The 19,533-nt window shown below is 49.8% G+C and overlaps 1 protein-coding gene across 2 annotated transcripts in view; it reads left to right on the top strand.

Moving 5' to 3' along the window:
• LOC147113717 (inorganic pyrophosphatase-like) overlaps positions 1-19,238 on the top strand; it is a 68,573-nt gene extending 49,335 nt beyond the window's left edge. The window contains exons 9-11 of one of the 2 annotated variants that reach the window (XM_085995034.1): positions 9,620-9,689; positions 12,493-12,532; positions 18,989-19,238. In XM_085995034.1, the coding sequence (XP_085851160.1) occupies positions 9,620-9,689; positions 12,493-12,532; positions 18,989-19,020 (142 nt within the window). In that variant the 3' untranslated portion in view covers positions 19,021-19,238. The remainder of the gene's footprint in view (positions 1-9,619; positions 9,690-12,492; positions 12,533-18,988) is intronic. The other variant, XM_085995035.1, reaches the window with a different exon arrangement.
• The last annotated feature ends 295 nt before the right edge of the window (positions 19,239-19,533 follow it).

Genomic DNA, 19,533 nt, shown 5'->3' with positions numbered 1-19,533 from the left:
ACGGCGTTTGCTTCCATGCTGTGCTCTTCTTTTGTGAAAACATTCACAAAAACGGGGTCACCAATGTAGGAATTAACGAATTATACAAATAACGGAGATCGACACAAGAGAACAATTAAACAGGTCTTTACTCAATGGAGATGCCACGAGGACTGCCTGGGCAGCCCCGTGGTTTGCGACGTGACGTCATCGCGTTTGCCCACGCTCTTAAAGGGGCCACGCCCCGTACATGCAAACTCTATATACAAAACACAGTAATGCCTAACACAATGGTACAGGTTTAGGCTGGTTTTAGAACATCGTTAAAGAGAATTATATACAGTTAGCCAGAGTCATTCAGTGGTTCTGCCACACTATATATAAATAAAAGTTGTTACATTGCAAGATTAGGATAGTAATGTCCTGGTCTGGAGAATAAGGAGGAGACAATAGGAGGGAGTCCAAAGTTAAAGTCTGGAAACCAAAAAATATAATGATGTGTGGCAGAGCCACTAAGGGACTCTGATCAACTGTATATAATTCTCTTTTAACAATGTGTTAGCTACAGCCTGAATCTGTATCTTTGTATATACTGTTTGCATGTACAGTGCGCGGTCCCTTTAAGAGCACGGGCAAACGCGATGACGTCACGCCGTTCATCACGTGATCCCCCAACGGCGGGAAAAACGTGATGATGTCATGATGCCGGCCATGGGACTGCCCAAGCAGTCCTTGTGGAGCCTCCGAACTGACTAGACCTGTATTCGTAGTTCTCGAGCTTTTGTTTGTTAAACTCAGTTAGTTTTACATTAAACATCTTTTGATTGATCGCCTGAGTCGACCTCAGTCTTTTGATAGGAATTAGACATTCCTACATTGGTGACCCCGACTTTTGCGAACGGTTTTCGCAGAAGGAACGAAGCATGGAAACAAACGCCGTTACATTGCAGCTACCGCAATTCTGGGAGCAACAAGCAACCTCGTGGTTCATCCAGGTTGAAGCCGATTTTGCACTACGGAACATCATTGCGGGTCAGACCCGTTACTTCTACGTGGTCTCCGCACTCGGCAGCTCCACTGCCTCGCGGATCGTCAGCCTGCTTGAGAACCCCCCGGACGACCACAAGTATGAAACACTCAAGGCGCGGTTGTTACAGGTCTTCGGACTCACGAAGTCGGAGCGCGCCTGCCGACTGCTCGCTATGCCCGGCCTCGGGGACTCCAGGCCGTCTGAGCTCATGAGCCAAATGCTCACGCTCCTTGGCTCCGAACCGGAATGCTTCCTCTTTAGGAAGCTATTCCTCAGTCAGTTACCGGAGCAAGTACAAGCTGCCCTGGCCAGGTCCGAAGTCACGGACTGCGCAGCGCTTGCTGCCGAAGCGGACAAGATTTTCGCAGTGACGCAGCAGTACTGCACTGCCACGAGGCGCCCATCCCCCACAGACGCCGCCCCGGCTCCTCAACCCACGGGGCTGTGCTTCTACCATGCCCGTTTTGGCGCGAAAGCAAGATGTTGCCGCCCTCCCTGCAGCTCCTTGCCCAAAACAAAACAACAGCAACTCTGCCAAAAGAGGAACAGGTCTAACGGGTGTCCTGCGGCTGCGATGGCAATCGGAAATTCAGGCAAGCTCCTGTTTATCACCGACTCCCTCTCTGGTCGGCGATTCCTATGCGACTCCGGGGCGCAGTGTAGCATCCTACCCGCGTCAGCTCTAGATGTACAGGCTGGGAGGCACGGCCTCTCCCTCGAGGCGGCTAATGGCGGGGCTATTCGGACCTTCGACAGACGGCGGGTCCAGGTGTGCTTCGGCGGCCAGCGGTTTTACTGGGACTTTGTTACGGCCAAGGTGTCTCAAGCCATCCTCGGTGCGGAGTTCTTGTGCGCCAACAGTCTCCTGGTCGATGTAAGGAACCGACAGTTAATCAATGCGGCCACGTTTCACTCTATCCCTTGCCACCGCAGTAACACCATGTCGCGCACCGTCTCGTGTGCTTTCCCGACTCCAGATGAGTTCACTCGCCTGCTAGGCGAATTCCCAGACCTGACCAGACCCACCTTCTCCTCCACGGCCACGAAACATGGAGTCAAACACCACATCACCACTACTGGCCCCCCGGTCTACGCACGGGCCCAGCGACTCGAACTTGGCAAGCTCGCGGCTGCGAAAGCGGAGTTCGCCACAATGGAACGCTTAGAGATTATTCGCTGGTCGAATAGTCCCTGGTCTTCGCCTCTCCACATTGTCCCGAAGCCTGGTGGCGGATGGCAGCCATGCGGCGACTACCGACACCTAAACAACGCCACTACTCCTGATCGGTTCCCGATCCCTCATATCCAGGATTTCTCTGCCCATTTGGCAGGAAATACCATTTTTTCCAAAGTCGACCTTGTCCGTGGCTACCACCAGGTCCCGGTGCACCCGCAAGACGTCCGGAAGACTGCAGTCATCACCCCATTCGGCCTTTTCGAATTTCTGCGGATGCCGTTTGGACTGAAGAACGCTGCTCAGGCTTTCCAGCGCCTGATGGACTCCGTACTTCGGGACCTCCAGTTCATATTAGTCTAATTGGACGATATTCTCATCGCCAGCCCTAACAAGGAGCAGCACATCTGTCATTTACGCACCCTTTTCCGGCGCCTCAGCCAACATGGCCTGATCATCAACCTGGCCAAGTGCCAGTTCGGCCTGCAACGAATTGATTTCCTGGGGCATCGCATCACCTCGGAAGGAGCAGTTCCTTTGCAAACGAAGGTGGAGGCAGTAACATCTTTTCCACGCCCACAGAATATTAAGGCCCTGCAAGAATTCCTCGGAATGGTAAACTTTTACCACCGTTTTGTGCCTAAGGCAGCACTGCTCATGCAACCCCTATACAAGGCCCTCCAGGGCAAGTCTGGCAAGGATCCGGTAAGCTGGACGGTCAACATGGACCGTGCTTTCGCTGACACCAAAAGCGCCTTGGCCAACGCGACCATGCTGGTGCACCCGCTGCCAGGAGCCACCATCGCCCTCACCACCGACACGTCAGACTACGCCATCGGCGCTGTACAGGAACAGTGGGTGAACGGAACGTGGCAACCGCTGGCGTTTTTCAGCCGTCAACTACGGCGGAACGAGCGAGCGTACAGTACCTTCGACCGGGAGTTGCTGGCTCTTTTTCTGGCCAGCCGCCATTTCCGGTTTTTGTTGGAAGGACGTCCTTTCACTGCTTTTGTGGACCATAAGCCACTAACTTTCGCTATGGCCAAGACCGCCGAACCGTGGTCAGCCCGACAACAACGTCAGCTAACGTTTATCTCGGAATTCACTACAGATATTCAGCACGTGGCCGGTGAAGACAACCTGGTGGCAGATTGCCTCTCCCGCGCGACCGTTCATGCGGTCCAGCTTGGCATCGACTATGCCCTCATGGCCGCAGATCAAGTCTCGGATCCGGAGGTGCAGGCTTACCGAACCAGCCCCTCTAGCCTCCAAGTGGCCAACGTCAAATTCCATGCCGCAGGCACCACGCTACTTTTTGTGACGTCTCCGTAGGAGATCCTCGCCCTATCGTGCCGGTCGCCTGGCGCTGCAAAGTGTTTGACGCCATACACAGGTTGTCACACCCTGGAATGAAGGCCTCGCAAAGGCTGATGTCGTCCAAGTTCGTTTGGCGGGGCATGCATATGGCTATCCGCGACTGGGCCAACACCTGCGTGGTCTGCCAGAAGGCCAAGGTGCAGCGCCACGTCAAAGCTCCATTGGCCAACTTTGCAGTTCCGGAACGACGGTTCGACTACGTGCATGTAGACCTTGTGGGGCCACTTCCACCTTCCCATGGGTTTACACATATCCTAACGATGGTAGACCGCACCACTAGATGGCCAGAGGCAGTTCCCTTGTCATCCACCACTTCGGCAGACGTAGCCAGAGCGTTCATCTCCTCTTGGGTCGCCTGTTTCGGGGTACCCGCGGACATCTCTTCTGACCGTGGACCGCAGTTTACCTCTGAGCTCTGGAACGCAGTGGCTCAGGAGCTCGGCATCAAGCTACATCGCACCACAGCCTACCATCCGCAGGCGAACGGCCTGTGTGAACGATTTCACAGGTCGCTAAAAGCCGCACTGAGGGCCAGCCTCCAAGGCGCTGGATGGGCAGACAAGCTACCGTGGGTCCTGTTGGGTCTTCGCACGGCACCCAAGGAAGATCTTCGCTCGTCCTCTGCAGAGCTAGTCTATGGTCAGCCGCTGCGAGTGCCAGGGGACTTTCTTCCAACGCCAACAGAACCATGGTCCGCATCCGACCAACTCCTCAGCCACCAGGAGGCAGCCAGGTGTTTTGCACCAGTACCAACATCGCATCACAGCTTTCAGAGCTCCCACGTCCCAGCAGAGCTGAAGAACGCCGAATATGTGTTCATCCGCCACGACGCTCATCGGGATCCGCTCAAGGCCCCTTACACTGGTCCTTTCCGCGTGCTAGAGCCGGGAGACAAAACTTTCTCGGTGGATATCGGAGGTAAACCGGACCACATTTTGGTTGACCGGTTGAAGCCGGCACACTTGGACCTTGACCGCCCTGTCGAGACCGCACAGCCGCCGAAACGCGGTCGACCGCCCACAGTCGCCGTGCCAGATCAAGCGCAACCACCCGCCAGCCCGCCCACCGTCCAGCAGCTTCCACTTCAGGTGTACAGAAGTCGCTCTGACAGGCTTGTCAGGCCTCTTCGCCGTTTGACTTTTTCTGTTAAAGTCAATTCTGGGGGGGCGCATGTGACAGAGCCACTAAGGGACTCGGATCAACTGTATATAATTCCCTTTAACAATGTGTTAGCTACAGCCTGAATCTGTATCTTTGTATATACTGTTTGCATGTACAGAGCGTGGTCCCTTTAAGAGCGCGAGCAAACGCGATGACGTCACGCCGTTCATCACGTGATCCCCCAATGGCGGGAAAAACGTGATGACGTCATGACGCCAGCCACGGGACCGCCCGAGCAGTCCTCGTGGAGCCTCCAAACTGACGAGACCTGCATTCGTAGTTCTCGTGCTTTTGTTTGTTAAACTCAGTTAGTTTTACATTAAACATCTTTTGATTGATCGCCTGAGTCGACCTCAGTCTTTTGATAGGAATTAGACATTCCTACAGATGAATAGTCAGCATGGATTTCAAAAGAACAAATCTTGCTTGGCCAACCACATTGAATTCTTTTAAGAGGTAACAGAGAGTAGACAAGGGTAATGCAGTAGATGTAATTTATCTAGATTTCCAAAAGGCCTTCCATAACGTACCACATAATAGACTAATGAACAAAGTCAGAGAATGCGAAGTCAGAGGACAAGTAGCAGAAAGGATAGTGAGCTGGCTTCAAGAGAGAAAGCAGAGAGTAGGGGTAATGGGTAGCTACTCACAGTGGCAGAAGGTGGAAAGTGGTGTTCCACAAGGATCAGTGCTGGGACCAATGTTCACAATTTATATAAACGACTTAGACTTCAGAATCAAAAACACAATTTCTAAATTTGCGGATGACACCAAATTGGGGGGGATAGTCAATACTGAGGAGGACTGCAACAAATTACAAGGAGACATTAATAAACTTGCCGAATGGGCATATAATTGGAAAATGAATTTCAGCACACACAAATGTGAGGTATGGGCCCGTATTTTCCGATTGCAGGCCTCCCGCGGGCGGAGGCCTGCGATCTGGAAAAATCTGCGCCCTTACCTGAGGGCTCCTGGGACGCGCACCCTTCCGCACCTGGGCCTCACCAAACTCCCAAGTGCGCAGGACCCACGTATCCCAGGGGCGCATGTAGTTCGCAGCGTCCCTGGGATCACGTGGGCCATGGGGAGCCAATCACAGAAGGGAATCTCCCTTCATACATTTGACAGGAAGACATATGAATGGAGATCAATGAAAAAAACATAGTAAAACTTTAAATTAAAAAAAAAATCACATTTTTAAAATGACTTGAAATTACAATACATTAAGTATTTTAAACAAAAATTACATTTTTTGAAAAAAATAATTAAAGCATCTTGCGGGGCTAAAAATAAACTTACTTTTTTTTTTAAAGTGTTTTTAAATGATAAATCAGTGAGAAAAAAATTTTAAAACTTTTTTACAACTCTTATCCTGGTAAAAGCAGGCCTTACGCATGCTTTTACCAGGCGTAAGAATTGTAAGGGTTTTCTGCGGGTGGAGGGTCTCTAAAAAGCGGAACTATCCGCCCGCAGAGGCCCTTCTCCAGGGCAGCCGGAGGATCTGTCAAGACCATTCTTGACAGATCGGAAATGCCGGTTTTCAGCGCATGTGCTGTGCATGCCTGAAACCGGCATTTCCGATGTCCCTACGCGTGGGTACACAGCGCGTACACACCCATAGGGATCGGAATATCCGGGCCATTACATTTTGGTAAGAAAAATAAGGAGGTCACATATTACTTGGAAAATAAGAATCTAAATGGGGTAGAGGAACAAAGGGATCTCTGAGTACAAATACACAAATCACTAAAAGTAGCGACACAGGTTAACAAGGCCATAACAAAAGCAAACCAAGCACTAGGGTTTATTTCTAGAGGGATTGAATTGAAAAGTAAAGAAGTTAAGCTAAACTTGTATCGAACCTTGGCTAGACAACACTTGGAATACTGTGTACAGTTCTGGTCGCCATATTATAAAAAGGATAGAGAGGCACTGGAGATGGTGCAAAAAAGATTTACGAGGATGGTACCAGAAAAGTGAGGTTAAACCTATCAGGAAAGGATGAACAGGCTGGGTCTCTTTCTCTCTTGAAAAGAGAAGGCTGTGGGGTGACCTAATAGAGGTCTTTAAAATTATGAAAGGTTTTGATAGAGTAGACACAGAGGGCTAGATTTTCGGGGAGCCGTCAGGCGGGGTTTCAGGCGTGTGAGGGGGGAAAATCCCGAATTTGGGGGTCACGACACCATCCCGCCCAAAATCCCGCCCCACGTAAGTTTCAGGGGCGGCGGGTACCTGCCCCGCACTGGGACCCGCCGAAACCAGGCGGGAAGGGATTAGTGCCAATTAACTCGATAGCAAAATACTGCAGATGTTGGAAATCCGAAATAACAACAGAAAATGCTGGAAAAACTCAGCAGGTCAGGCAACATCCGTGGAGAGAAATTTGAGTTGACGTTTCGGGTTAGTTAACAGGCAGTTTTTAGCCTAATCCCTATTTTGAGGGGTTTCGTGTGGGTTTCCCGACGGCTCCAAACCACGCCAGGTAGAGCAGGCGGGCCGTCAGGTTGAAGGAGTTGGAGGGGTCACGATGTTGGCGCTCAGGTGAACTCTTGACAGATGAAATTTCAGTCTGTGACATCACCTGTTGCCGGGTGGCCCTTAATTGGCCTGCTGAGCCCGCTGGGCGGGCTCAACAAGGTCAATCAAGGGAAAATCGCGCAGATTGGCCGGACGCCGAAGTAGGCGGGTCAAAAACCCAAAAGGGGAAGTCCCGCCTTCTTCCCGACAGGTTCGGCAAAATCTACCCCAGAGTGTTTCCACTTGTGGGGAAGAGCATAACTAGAGGCTATCAATATAAGATAGCCACCAAGAAATCAAATAGGGAATTCAGAAGAAACTTCTTTACCAGAGAGTTGTGAGAATGTGGAACTCGCCACCACGGGGAGTGGTTCAAGCGAATAGTATAGATGCATTTAAGGAGAGGCTGGACAATCATATGAGGGAAAAGGTAATAGAGGGTTATGCTGATAGAGATAGATGAAGAAAGACTGGAGGAGGCTCGAGTGGAGCATAAACACTGGACTGGTTGGACCGAATGGCTTGTGTCTGTGCTGTATATCCTATGTAAAGTCAAGAGTTCCCATGGTGGGATAAAGTTGGCGTAGATAGGGTGAAGTCAACTTGGAGCATCGACGAACTGATGGCCAGGTTCGGAGATGGGTGTGGAGGGCAAGTGAGTTCAGGAGCTATTTGAAGCCAAACCTTTCTGCAGGTTTTCTCGTGCCTTAGTCCTGAACCACTGTCTCTCTCTAGTTTCTCCCCTATCTCCCCTCATACACCTTCTGAGCTCATTGTCCATGAGACCCACCTCCTGCTCCCTGGACTTCATTTCCACTAAACTGCTGACCACCCAACTCGCCCTCCTGCTAGCTGACATTGTAAATGGTTTGCTCTCCTCGCTGTTCCTCTCGCTTTCAAAACTGCCATCATCACCCGATCCTCAAAAAAAAAAAAAAAAAAAAAAAACCCTCAGAGATCCCTCTGTCCTTGCAAACTGTCACCCCATCTCCAACCACCCTTTCCTCTCAAGTTCTTGAACATGTTGTCACCTCCTAAATCGGGCCTATTTTTCCCACAACTCCCATGTTTGATTCAACCCCTCCAATTTGGTTTCCATCCCTCCCACAGCACTGAAACTACCCTAATTAAAGTCATAAATGACATCCTCAACCATGTCTATGGTTCACTATCCTTGCATGACTTCTCTACACCCTTTAACATGGTTGACCAGACCTTTGTGCGGCTCAGTGGGATTGTTCTCACCACCATCTCTTTTGACCCCTCAACTGCCTCCACAATTTCCTGCAGTTGAAATTTCCTCCAGATTGAAACCATTGTCTTCGGTCCCTGCCACAAACTCAGTTCCCCTGTCATCGATTCTATTGCCCTCCCTGGTCACCGTCTCAGGTTGAACCAGACTGTTTGTGACCTTGGCATCCTATTTGACCCGGAGCTGAGATTCCGATCACACATTCTCTCCATTGCCAAGACCGCCTACTTTCACCTCTCTAATATTACCCGTCTCCACTCCCGCCTCAGCTCATCTGCTGCTGAAACCCTCATCCATGCCTTTGTTACCTCTAGACTGGACTATTCCAACGCACTCCTGGCTGGCCTCCCACCTTCCATAAACATGAGCTCATCCAAAACTCTGCTGCCTGTATCCTAACTCACACCCATCACCTGTGCTCGCTGACCTACATTGACTCTCGGTCCGACAACAACTCCAATCTAGGATTCTTGTCCTAGTGTTCAAATCCCTCCATGGCCTCGCCCCTCCCTATCTCTAACTTCCTCCAGCCCTACAACCCTCTTCCTCGAATTCTCCACTACTTTGACTCGGGCCTCTTGTGCAGCCCCACTGTTGCTGCCTGTTTCTTTAACTGCCTAGGCCCCGTTCTCTGAATTCCCTCCCTAAACTCCTCTGCCTCCCCACCTCTCTCTCCTTGAAGACCCTCCTGAAAACCCACTTCTTTGACCATTTAGTCACTCCTCCTCGTATCGCCTCCATTGTCATGACGACAGCCATTTGTGTCTGATTCCGTCTCTGAAGCTTCTTGGGACTTTTTTTGCACTAAAGGAAATACATCAATGCAAGTTGTTGCTGTTAAGAAGTTATAATGGAAAAAGTTAACTGAGATTTCTCAGATTATGGGTGGCTACAGATTGGTTACATTTCTGAACCAATTGGGTGCAATCATGGAAAAGCAACTGCACATTTTCTAGTGTGAATTGTGGAACGTGAGCTAGAGGCAAGATTTTTAGTTCTAATAGATCTGGCCAAATTCGTGCATTTCTAAACGAACCCTAACCGACATTATTGAGAATTAACTGCTCAGACCATCGATGGTTCTAGACTCAGTTTTACTGAAACAAAGTTTTGCTTCTATCCTCAGTACAAACACAACGGTGTCTGATAGTCCTTTCCTGTGCTCTGAAACAGATGCTAAAGCTATTGTGGAAGCAGTAAGTATGCTGATCACTTGTCTGATATTGCAGTGAGCTGTTGGAGGATATAACCTGCTGCTCTGTCTCGGGTACATGCAACTGAAGCACGCCTTGGTTCCTTCTTCTAATCGGCCATGCCTGTGCTGTTTCTAATAGGTTTTTTAGTCTGATTACCAATTTGAAATGTCCTGGAGCACTCAGAGCAGAGCAGATGACAGTTGTCTAACAGTTGGTAGCACTCTCGTCTCTGCGTCAGACAGTCGTGGGTTCAAGCCCCACTCCAAGGATATGAGCACATAATCCAGGCCGACACTCCCAGTGCAGCACTGAGGGAGCGCTGCAGTGTCAAAGGAGCAGTACTGAGGGAATGCTGCACTGTCCGAGGGGCTGTCCTGAGGGAGCGCTGCACTGTCAGAGGGGCAGTACCAAGGGAGCGCTGCAGTGTCAAAGGAGCAGTACTGAGGGAATGCTGCACTGCACTGTCGCAGGGGCAGTACGGACAGCGCTGTGCTGTTGGAGGGGCAGTACTGAGGGAGCGCTGTGCTGTTGGAGGGGCAGTACCGAGGGAGCGCTGTGCTATTGGAGGGGTAGTACCGAGGGAGCACTGTGCTGTTGGAGGGGCAATACTCTGGGTGCGTTGCACTGTCAGGCAGTACCGAGAGAGCACTGCACTGTCGGAGGGGCAGTTCTGAGGGAGCTTTTGGATGAGACGTTAAACCGAGGTTCCATCAGGTGGATATTCAAGATCCCAGCACGTTTTGAAGAAGAGCAGGGGCGTTCACCCAGTGTCCTGGCTAACGTCTGTCTGTCTGTCTGCTTGCGTGTCTGCGTACGTCTGTCCGTCTGCCTGCGTATGTCTGTCTGTCTGTGCCTGCGTATGTCTGTCTGTCTGTGCTTGCGTGCCTGCGCACGTCTGTCCGTCTGCCTGCGTATGTCTGTCTGTCTGTGCCTGCGTATGTCTGTCTGTCTGTGCTTGCGTGCCTGCGTACGTCTGTCCGTCTGCCTGCGTATGTCTGTCTGTCCCTGCCTGCGCCCGGCTGTCTCTGCGCCCGGCTGTCTCTGCGCCTGCCTGCGCCCGGCTGTCTCTGCGCCTGCCTGCGCCCGGCTGTCTCTGCGCCTGCCTGCGCCCGGCTGTCTCTGCGCCCGGCTGTCTCTGCGCCCGGCTGTCTCTGCGCCCGGCTGTCTCTGCGCCCGGCCGCCTCTGCGCCCGCCTGCGCCCGGCCACCTCTGCGCCCGGCCGCCTCTGCGCCCGCCCCTGCGCCCGCCCGCCCCTGCGCCCGGCCGCCTCTGCGCCCGCCTGCCTCTGCGCCCGCCTGCCTGTCTGCGCTTGAGTCGTTGGGCTTATATTGGGCTGTACTTCCTCTTGCCCCGCTTCTTGTAAAGACTCTATTTCCATTCTCGCAGTTTCTCGTCTCCGTCGCATCTATTCTATTCTGCTGATGCCACCTTCCATTCCAGTGCTTCTGATATGTCTTCCTTTTTCCTCAACTGAGGATTCCCCTCTACCGTGGTTGACAGGGCCCTCGACTGTGTCTGTTCTATTTCCGCACTTCTGCTTTCACCTCTTTCACCTCACCTTCCACTCCACCAGCCTCCACCATTTCTGCCACCTCCAGCGTGATCCCACCACCAAACACATCTCCCTCCCCTTTCAGCATTCCAAAGGGACCGTTCCCTCAACGACACCCTGGTCCACTCCACAATCATCCCCAACAGCCCCCTCCCCTTCCCACAGCACTTTCCCGTGCAAGCACGGGATGCAACACCTGTCCTTTTACCTCCATCCTTACCACCGTCCAGGGCCCCAAACACTCCTTCCCAGTGAAACAGCGATTTACTTGTACTACTTTTAATTTAGTATACTGTATTCGCTGCTCACGGTGTGATCTCTTCTACATTGGCGAGACCAAAGGCAGATTGGGTGACCGCTTTGTGGAACACCTCCATTCGGTCTGCAAGCTCAACCCCAAGTTTCTGGTCACCTGTCATTTTAATTCTCCACCCCACTCCCACTCTGACCTCTTTGTCCTTGGCCTCCTACACTGTTCCAATGAAACTCAACATAAGCTGGAGCAACAGCACCTCATCTTTCGATTGGCACTTTACAGCCTTCCGGACTCAATATTAAGTTCAACAATTTCAGATCAGCAAGTACAGAGGAGGGGGAGGAAAGAACAAAAGGGAAGGTCTGTGATAGGGTGGAAGGCAGGAGCGAGTAAATGACAAAAGGGATGATGCTGCAAGGCAGAAAGGGATGATAATGGGACAAGTAAAAACAAAAGATAGGTCTAGAGGAGGCAGAACCATTATCAACAGCTGCCGTCCGAAAAAATGGGAGCAGAGGTTATGATCTGAAATTGTTGAACTCTGAGTCCGGAAGGCTGTAAAGTGCCTCGTGGAAAGATGAGGTGCTGTTCCTCGAGTTTCCGTTGAGCTTCATTGGAGCAGTGTAGGGGGGCCGAGGTGGGAGTGGGGTGGAGAATTAAAGTGACGTGAATGTTGCTCTGAGGAATCGGTCTCTGCCATCTATAAACAGCACCTTGGCATCAGTAGGGAGTCAATTCTGCCGTATGGGGGGCTGCAGTGTTCAGTGCTGATGAGATTCAATAATAACTTTCAAAAGGAAATTGGAGAAATATTTGAAAAGGTCAAATTTGCTGGACTATGGGGAAAGGGCAGGGGAGTGGGACTAATTGGAGAGCTCTTTCAAAGAGCCGGCACAGGCACGATGGGCCAAATTCTGTGCAGTATGATTTTATGAATTGTTATAGGACTCCCACCTGCTTCAGATTAAACATGTCTAAACTTTCTCTTGTTGCAGGTGCCAGAGTTTGCAGCGGGTGAGTCAGTGCCAGCAGCTGGTAAGTTTTCCAGACTTGTATTTATACCACCATGGGGTAGAGGTTACTCGCGGCCATGTTATCACCCAGTGCTTAACAAATTCCGCTATTATAACGGTTTGGTGGTGTTCCCATGCACCTGCTGCCCTTGTCCTTCTAGGTGGCAGAGGTCACGGGTTTGGGAGGAGCTGCCGAAGAAGCCTTGGCGAGTTGCTGCAGTGCATCTTGTAGATGGTACACACTGCAGCCATGGTACGCCGGTGGTGGAGGCCGTGAATGTTTAAGGATAAGGGGTAGGCCTTTTAGGACAGAAATGAGGAGGAATTTTTCACCCAGAGAGTGGTGTACCTGTGGAATTCTCTACCACAGAAGGCAGTAGAGGCCAACGCATTAAATATATTCAAGAAGGAGTTGGATATATTTCTTAAGGCTAAAGGGATCAAGGGGTATGGGGAGAAAGCAGGGACCGGGTACTGAACTTGGATGATCAGCCATGATCGCATTGAATGGCGGAGCAGGCTCGAGGGGCTGAATGGCCTACTCCTGCTCCTATCTTCTATGTTTCTGTGTTAAGGTGGTGGATGGGGTGCCAATCAAGTGGACTGCTTTGTCCTGGATGGTGTTGAGCTCCTTGAGTGTTGTTGGAACTGCACTCATCCAGGCAAGTGGAGAGTATTCCATCACACTCCTGACTTGTGCTTTGTAGATGGTGGAAAGACTTTGGGGGGTCAGGACGTGAGACACTCGCCACAGAATACCTAGCCTCTGACCTGCTCTTGTTACCACAGTATTTATGTGGCTGGTCCAGTTAAGTTTTTGATCAGTGGTGACCCCCCCCCCCCAGAATGTTGATGGTGGGGGATTCGGTGATGGTATTGCCTTTGAATGTCACGGGGCGGTGGTTAGACTCTCGCTTGTTGGAGATAGTCATTGCCTGGCACTTCTCAGCCCAAGCCTGAACGTCGTCCAGGTCTTGTTGCGTGCGGGCATAGACTGCTTCATTATCTGAGGAGTTGTGAATGGCGCTGAACACTGTGCAGTCATCAGCAAACATCCCCATTTCTGACCTTCTGTTGGCGGGAAGGTGAAGCAGCTGAAGATGGTTGGGCCTAGGACACTGCCCTGAGGAATTCCTGCAGTGATGTCCTGGGGCTGTGGTGATTGCCCTTCAACCACCACAACTGTCTTCCTTTGTGCTAGGTATGACTCCAGCCAGTGGAGCGTTTCCCCCCCCCGATTCCCATTGACTACAGTTTTACTAGGGCTCCTTGATGCCGCACTCGGTCAAATGCTGCCTTGATGTCAAGGGCAGTCACTCGCCTCACCTCTGGAATTCAGCTCCATTGTCCATGTTTAGACCAAGGCTGTAATGAGGTTGGGAGCCAAGTGGTCTCGGCAGAACCCAAACTGGGCATCAGTGAGCAGGTTATTGGTGAGTTTGTGTCACTTGATAGAAACATAGAAGATAGGAGCCAGGAGTAGGCCATTCGGTATCAGCCTGGTGAATCTTCGCTGAACTCCTTCCATGGCAAGAACATCCTTCCTCAGATAAGGCGACCAAAACTGCACACAATACTCAAAATGTGGTCTCGACAAGGCCCTGTACAACTGCAGTAAGACATCCTTGTTCCTGTACTCGAACCCTCTCGCTACGAAGGACAACATACCATTTGCCGCCTTAACCGCCTGCTGCACCTGCATGCTTACCTTCAGCGACTGGTGCACAAGGACACCCAGGTCTCGTTGCACTTCCCCTTCTCCCAATCTATTGCCATTTAGATAGTAATCTGCCTTCCTGTTTTTGCCACCAAAGTGGACAACCTCACATTTATCCACATTATATTGCATCTGCCATGTTTCTGCCCAATCACCCAACATGTCCAAATCATCCTGGAGTTTCTCAACATCCTCCTCACAGCACACACGCCCACCCAGCTTTGTTACCTGCAAATTTGGAGATATTACATCTAGTTCCCTTGTCTAGATCATTGATATATATTGTGAATAGCTGGGGTCCAAGGACCGATCCCTGCGGTACCCCACTAGTCACTGCCTGCCACTCGGAAAAAGACCCGTTTATTCCAACTCTTTGCTTTCTGTCTGCCAACCAGTTCTCTATCCAAGTCAATACCTTGCCCCCAATCTCCTTGCCCCTTCCTTAACTTTACACGCTAATCTCTTATGCGGGACCTTATCGAAGACCTTCTGAAAGTCCAGATACACCACATCCACTGGTACTCCCTTATATATTTTACCAGTTGCATCCTCAAAAAATTCCAGTAGATTAGTCAAGCACGATTTACCTTCTGTGAATCCATGTTGACTTTGTTCAATCCTGTCACTGTTTTCCAAGTGCTCTGCTATTACATCTTTTATAATGGACTCTAGCATTTTCCCCACTACCGATGTCAGGCTTACCGGTCTGTAATTCCCTGTTTTCTCTCGACCACCTTTTTTGAATAGTGGGGTAACATTAGCTACCCTCCAATCCATGGGTACTGTTCCAGATTCCATCGAATGTTGGAAGATGATCAGCAATGGATCTACTATTTCTAGGGCCACTTCCTTAAGTACCCTAGGATGTAGATTATCAGGCCCTGGGGATTTATCGGCCTTCAATCCCATCAATTTCCCTAACACCATTTCCCTACAAATACTGATTTCTTTCAGTTCCTCCCTTTCATCAGATCCTATGTTCCCCGGCATCTCTGGGAGGTTATTTGTGTCCTCCGTTGTAAAGACAGAACCAAAATATGTATTTAGTTGGTCCGCCATTTCTTTGTTCCCCATTATAAATTCCCCTGATTCTGACTGCAAGGGACCTACACTTGACTTCACCAATCTTTTTCTCTTCACATATCTATAAAAGCTTTTACAGTCAGTTTTTATGTTCCCTGCAAGCTTACTCTCATTTTTTCCCCTTCTTAATTAATCCCTTTGTCCTCCTTTGTTGAATCCTAAACTGCTCCCAATCCTCAGGATTATTGCTTTTTCTGGCCAATTTATATGTCCTCTCCTTGGATCTTATGCTATCCCTAATTTCCCTTGTTAGCCACGGTTGAGTCACCTTTTTTGTTTTATTTTTATGCCAAACTGGGATGAACAAATTCTGTAGTTCATCCATGCGGTCTTTGAATGTTTGCCATTGCCTATCCACCGTCAACCCTTTGAGTGACATTCCCCAATCAATCCTACCCAACTCGCGCCTCAGACCATCGTAGTTTCCTTTATTTAAATTTGGGACCCTAGTCTCTGAGTCAACTACTTCATTCTCCATCTTAATGAAGAATTCGATCATATTATGATCGCTCCGACCCAAGGGGCCTCGTACAACAAGATTGCTAATTAATCCTTTCTCGTTACATAATACCCAGTCTAAGATGGCCTGATCTCTGGTTGGTTTCTCGACATATTGGTCCAGGAAACCATCCTGTAAACACTCCAGGAATTCCTCCTCCACAGTATTGTTACTAATTTGGTTAGCCCAATCTATATGTAGATTAAAGTCACCCATGATGACTGCTGTGCTCTTATTGCACGCTTCTTTAATTTCCCTTTTGATGCCATCCCCAACCTCCGCCTTACTGTTTGGAGGTCTATATACCACTCCCACTAACGTTTTCTGGCCCTTGGTATTTATCAATTCTACCCATACAGATTCCACATCATCAGAGCTAATATCCTTCCTTACAATTGTATTAATCCCTTCTTTAACCAGTAATGCTACCCCACCTCCCTTTCCTTTTTGCCTATCTTTCCTGAATATCGAATACCCTTGGATGTTGAGTTCCCAGCCTTGGCCATCCTTGAGCCACGTTTCCGTAATCCCAACCAAATCATATTCGTTTACCTCTATTTGCGCAGCCAATTCATCCACCTTATTACGAATGCTCCTCGCATTAAGACACAAATCCTTCAGGCTTATTATTTTAACGCTCTTAGACCTATTAGAATTATTTTTTACTGTGGCCATGTTTGATTTAAACCGTTCATTTCTCTGACTGCCACTTTTGTTTTTCTCCTTCCTTTCTTTTGCTTTTATCCTTGTTTCCCTTTCCTCTGTCTCCTTGCTCAGGTTCCCAACCCCCTGCCATCTTAGTTTAAACCCTCCCCCAGAGCACTAGCAAACACTCCCCCTAGGACATCGGTTCCAGCCTTGCCCAGGTGCAAACCATCCAGTTTGAACTGGTCCCACTCCCCCAGAACCGGTTCCAATGTCCCAAGAACTTGAATCCCTCCCCGTTGCACCATTCCTCTAGCCACGTATTCATCTGAAATATCCTTCTATTTCTACTCTGACTAGCACGTGGCACTGGTAGCAATCCTGAGATTACTACCTTTGAGGTCCTATTTTTTAATTTACCTCCTAACTCCCTATATTTAGCTTTTAGGACCTCATCCCGGTTTTTACCTATATCGTTGGTACCTATATGCACCACGACAACTGGCTGTTCACCCTCCCCTTCCAAAATGTTCTGCAGCCGCTCCAAGACATCCTTGACCCTTGCACCAGGGAGGCAACACACCATCCTGGAGTCTCGTTTGCGGCCGCAGAAACGCCTATCTATTCCCCTTACAATAGAATCCCCTATTACTATAGCTCTACCCCTCTTTTTCCTCCTGTCCTGTGCAGCAGAGCCACCCCTGGTGCCAGGAAGTTGGCTGCTGCTGCCTTCCTCTGATAAGCCATCCCCCCCCCCCAACAGTACTCAAAGTGGTGTATCTGTTTGAGAGGGGGATGTCCACAGGGGACCCCTGCACTACCTGCCTGCGCCTAGTACTCTGCCTGTTGGTCACCCCTTCCCTTTCTGCCTGTCCAACCTCTACCTGTGGTGTGTCCAACTCCCTAAACGTGCTATTCACGACGTCCTCATAGCACTGTCGATGACACCTTCCAGCACTTTGCTGATGATTGAGAGTAGATTGATGGGGCGGTAATTGGCCGGATTGGATTTGTCCTGTTTTTTGAGGACAGGACATACCTGGGCAGTTTTCCACATTGTCAGATAGATGCCAGTGTTGTAGTTGTACTGGAACAGCTTGGCTAGAGGCGCGACTAGTTCTGGAGCACAAGTCTTCAGCGGTGCAGCCTGGATGTTGTCGGAGCCCATAGCCTCCCTATCTCGGTTTCTCTTCCCGTCTCTATCTCTCTCTTGCTCTATGTCACCCGCTCGCTCCGCCACCTGCCCTGCCGTTGCTCGCTCCGTCGCTCGCTCTCTCCTTTATGTTGCTTCTTAAAACCTGCCTCTTTCACCAAGCTTTTAGTCATCTGTCCTAATATCTTTATGTAGTTCCTATTACTCATCTACATGCTGGCCCTTGGTGACATCATCCGAAAACACAATGTTCGTTTCCACATATACGCTGACAACACCCAGCTCAACCTCACCACCACCTCTCTCAACCCCTCCATTGTCTCTAAATTGTCAGACTGCTTGTCCGACATCCAGTACTGGATGAGCAGAAATTTCCTCCAACTAACTATTGGGAAGGTCGAAGCCGTTGTCTTCGGTCCCCGCCACATACTCTGTTCCCTAGCCATTGTCTCCATCCCTCTCCTTGGCAACTGTCTGAGGTTGAACTGTTCACAATCTTCATGTCATATTTGACCCCGAGATGAGCTTCCGACCACATATCTACGCCATTGCGAAGACCGCCTATTACCACCTCCGACTCCGCCCCTGCCTCAGCTCATCTGCTGCTGGAACCCTCATCCATTGTTGTGTCTAGACTTGACCTGGTCGGCAACCCACATTCTACCTTCCGTAAACTTGAGGTCATCCAAAACTTTGCTGCCCATGTCCTAACTCGCGCCAAGTCCCGTTCGCCCATCACCCCTGTGCTCTCTGCCCTACATTGACTCCCGGCTCAGCAATGCCTCAATTTTAAAATTCTCATCCTTGTTTTCAAATCCCTCCATAGCCTCACCCCTCCCTATCTCTGTAATCTCTTTCAGCCCTACAACTCTGACATCTCTGCGCTCCTCCAATTCTGGCCTCTTGAACTTCCCCACTTTAATTTGCTTTACCATTGGTGGCCGTGCCTTCAGGTGCCTAGACCCTAAGCTCTGGAATTCCCTGCCTAAACTTCTCCGCCTCGCTACCTCTCTTTAAGACGCTCCTTAAAACCTACCTCTTTGACCAAGCTTTTGGGCATCTACCCTAATATCTCCTTATGTGGCTCGGTGTCAGAAAACGCTCCTGTAACGTGCCTGAGGAGGTTTTACTATGTTAAAGGCGCTCTATAAATACAAGTTTTTAAACTGTGTTCAGTGCTGATATTGTGCTGTTGCCACTTCACCCTTGGTGTGCTGTTCTACACTGAGATTGTAAACACAGCATGACCCCACACCTGGGGCGGGGGCTGGGAGGTCTGGGCTCAGAGAATGGACTCGCAGACCCTGAAATGCGGTTGCTATATAAATGTGGATTGACCTGCATGAAGCTATTTAGTAATGCTGTCTCTCTCTCTCTCTAGTGGACAAGTGGTGGTATGGCAAAAAGAATTAAGCAGCAAGGAGGAGCTTGACATCAGCCATCGTAGTCCAAGTCAATGCAGTTTCTCTTCGATTCACCACGGCAACCAGTTGTAGAATCCGTAGTAGGTATGAAGAAAAGGAATGAAGCGCAGTGTGCCAGGAAATGTCTGTCTGTGATCAGTGTAGCATCTACTTCAGATATGAAGGAAGTGTGAAGTGTGTCAATTCAATAAAACTTCTCTTAATCCACTTCTGGTGTTTTGTGGCCCAGTCTGGCCGAGACACACTCACTAGGTTACAGTGTTTACTATCATTGGTTAACACGGACACTAGGTTACAGTGTTTACTATCATTGGTTAACACTCACACTCGGTTACAGCTTTTACCATCATTGGTTAACAAGCTCAGTGGTTTAATCTTACTTGCCCACTCGGTATCAAAATAAAGAGTTCGACCACTGGACTCGATAGAGATAGTTTTATTAACCTACTTAAACGTAAATGTTACTACCAATTATACACAGTACAACCTCAAGTACTCATCT

The sequence above is a fragment of the Somniosus microcephalus genome, chromosome 8, assembly GCF_052327205.1.
Source record: "Somniosus microcephalus isolate GS21.2 chromosome 8, FLI_Smic_1.0, whole genome shotgun sequence".
In the NCBI taxonomy this organism is placed as follows: Eukaryota; Metazoa; Chordata; class Chondrichthyes; order Squaliformes; family Somniosidae; genus Somniosus; species Somniosus microcephalus.
This window is presented reverse-complemented; position numbering and strand designations above follow the sequence as displayed.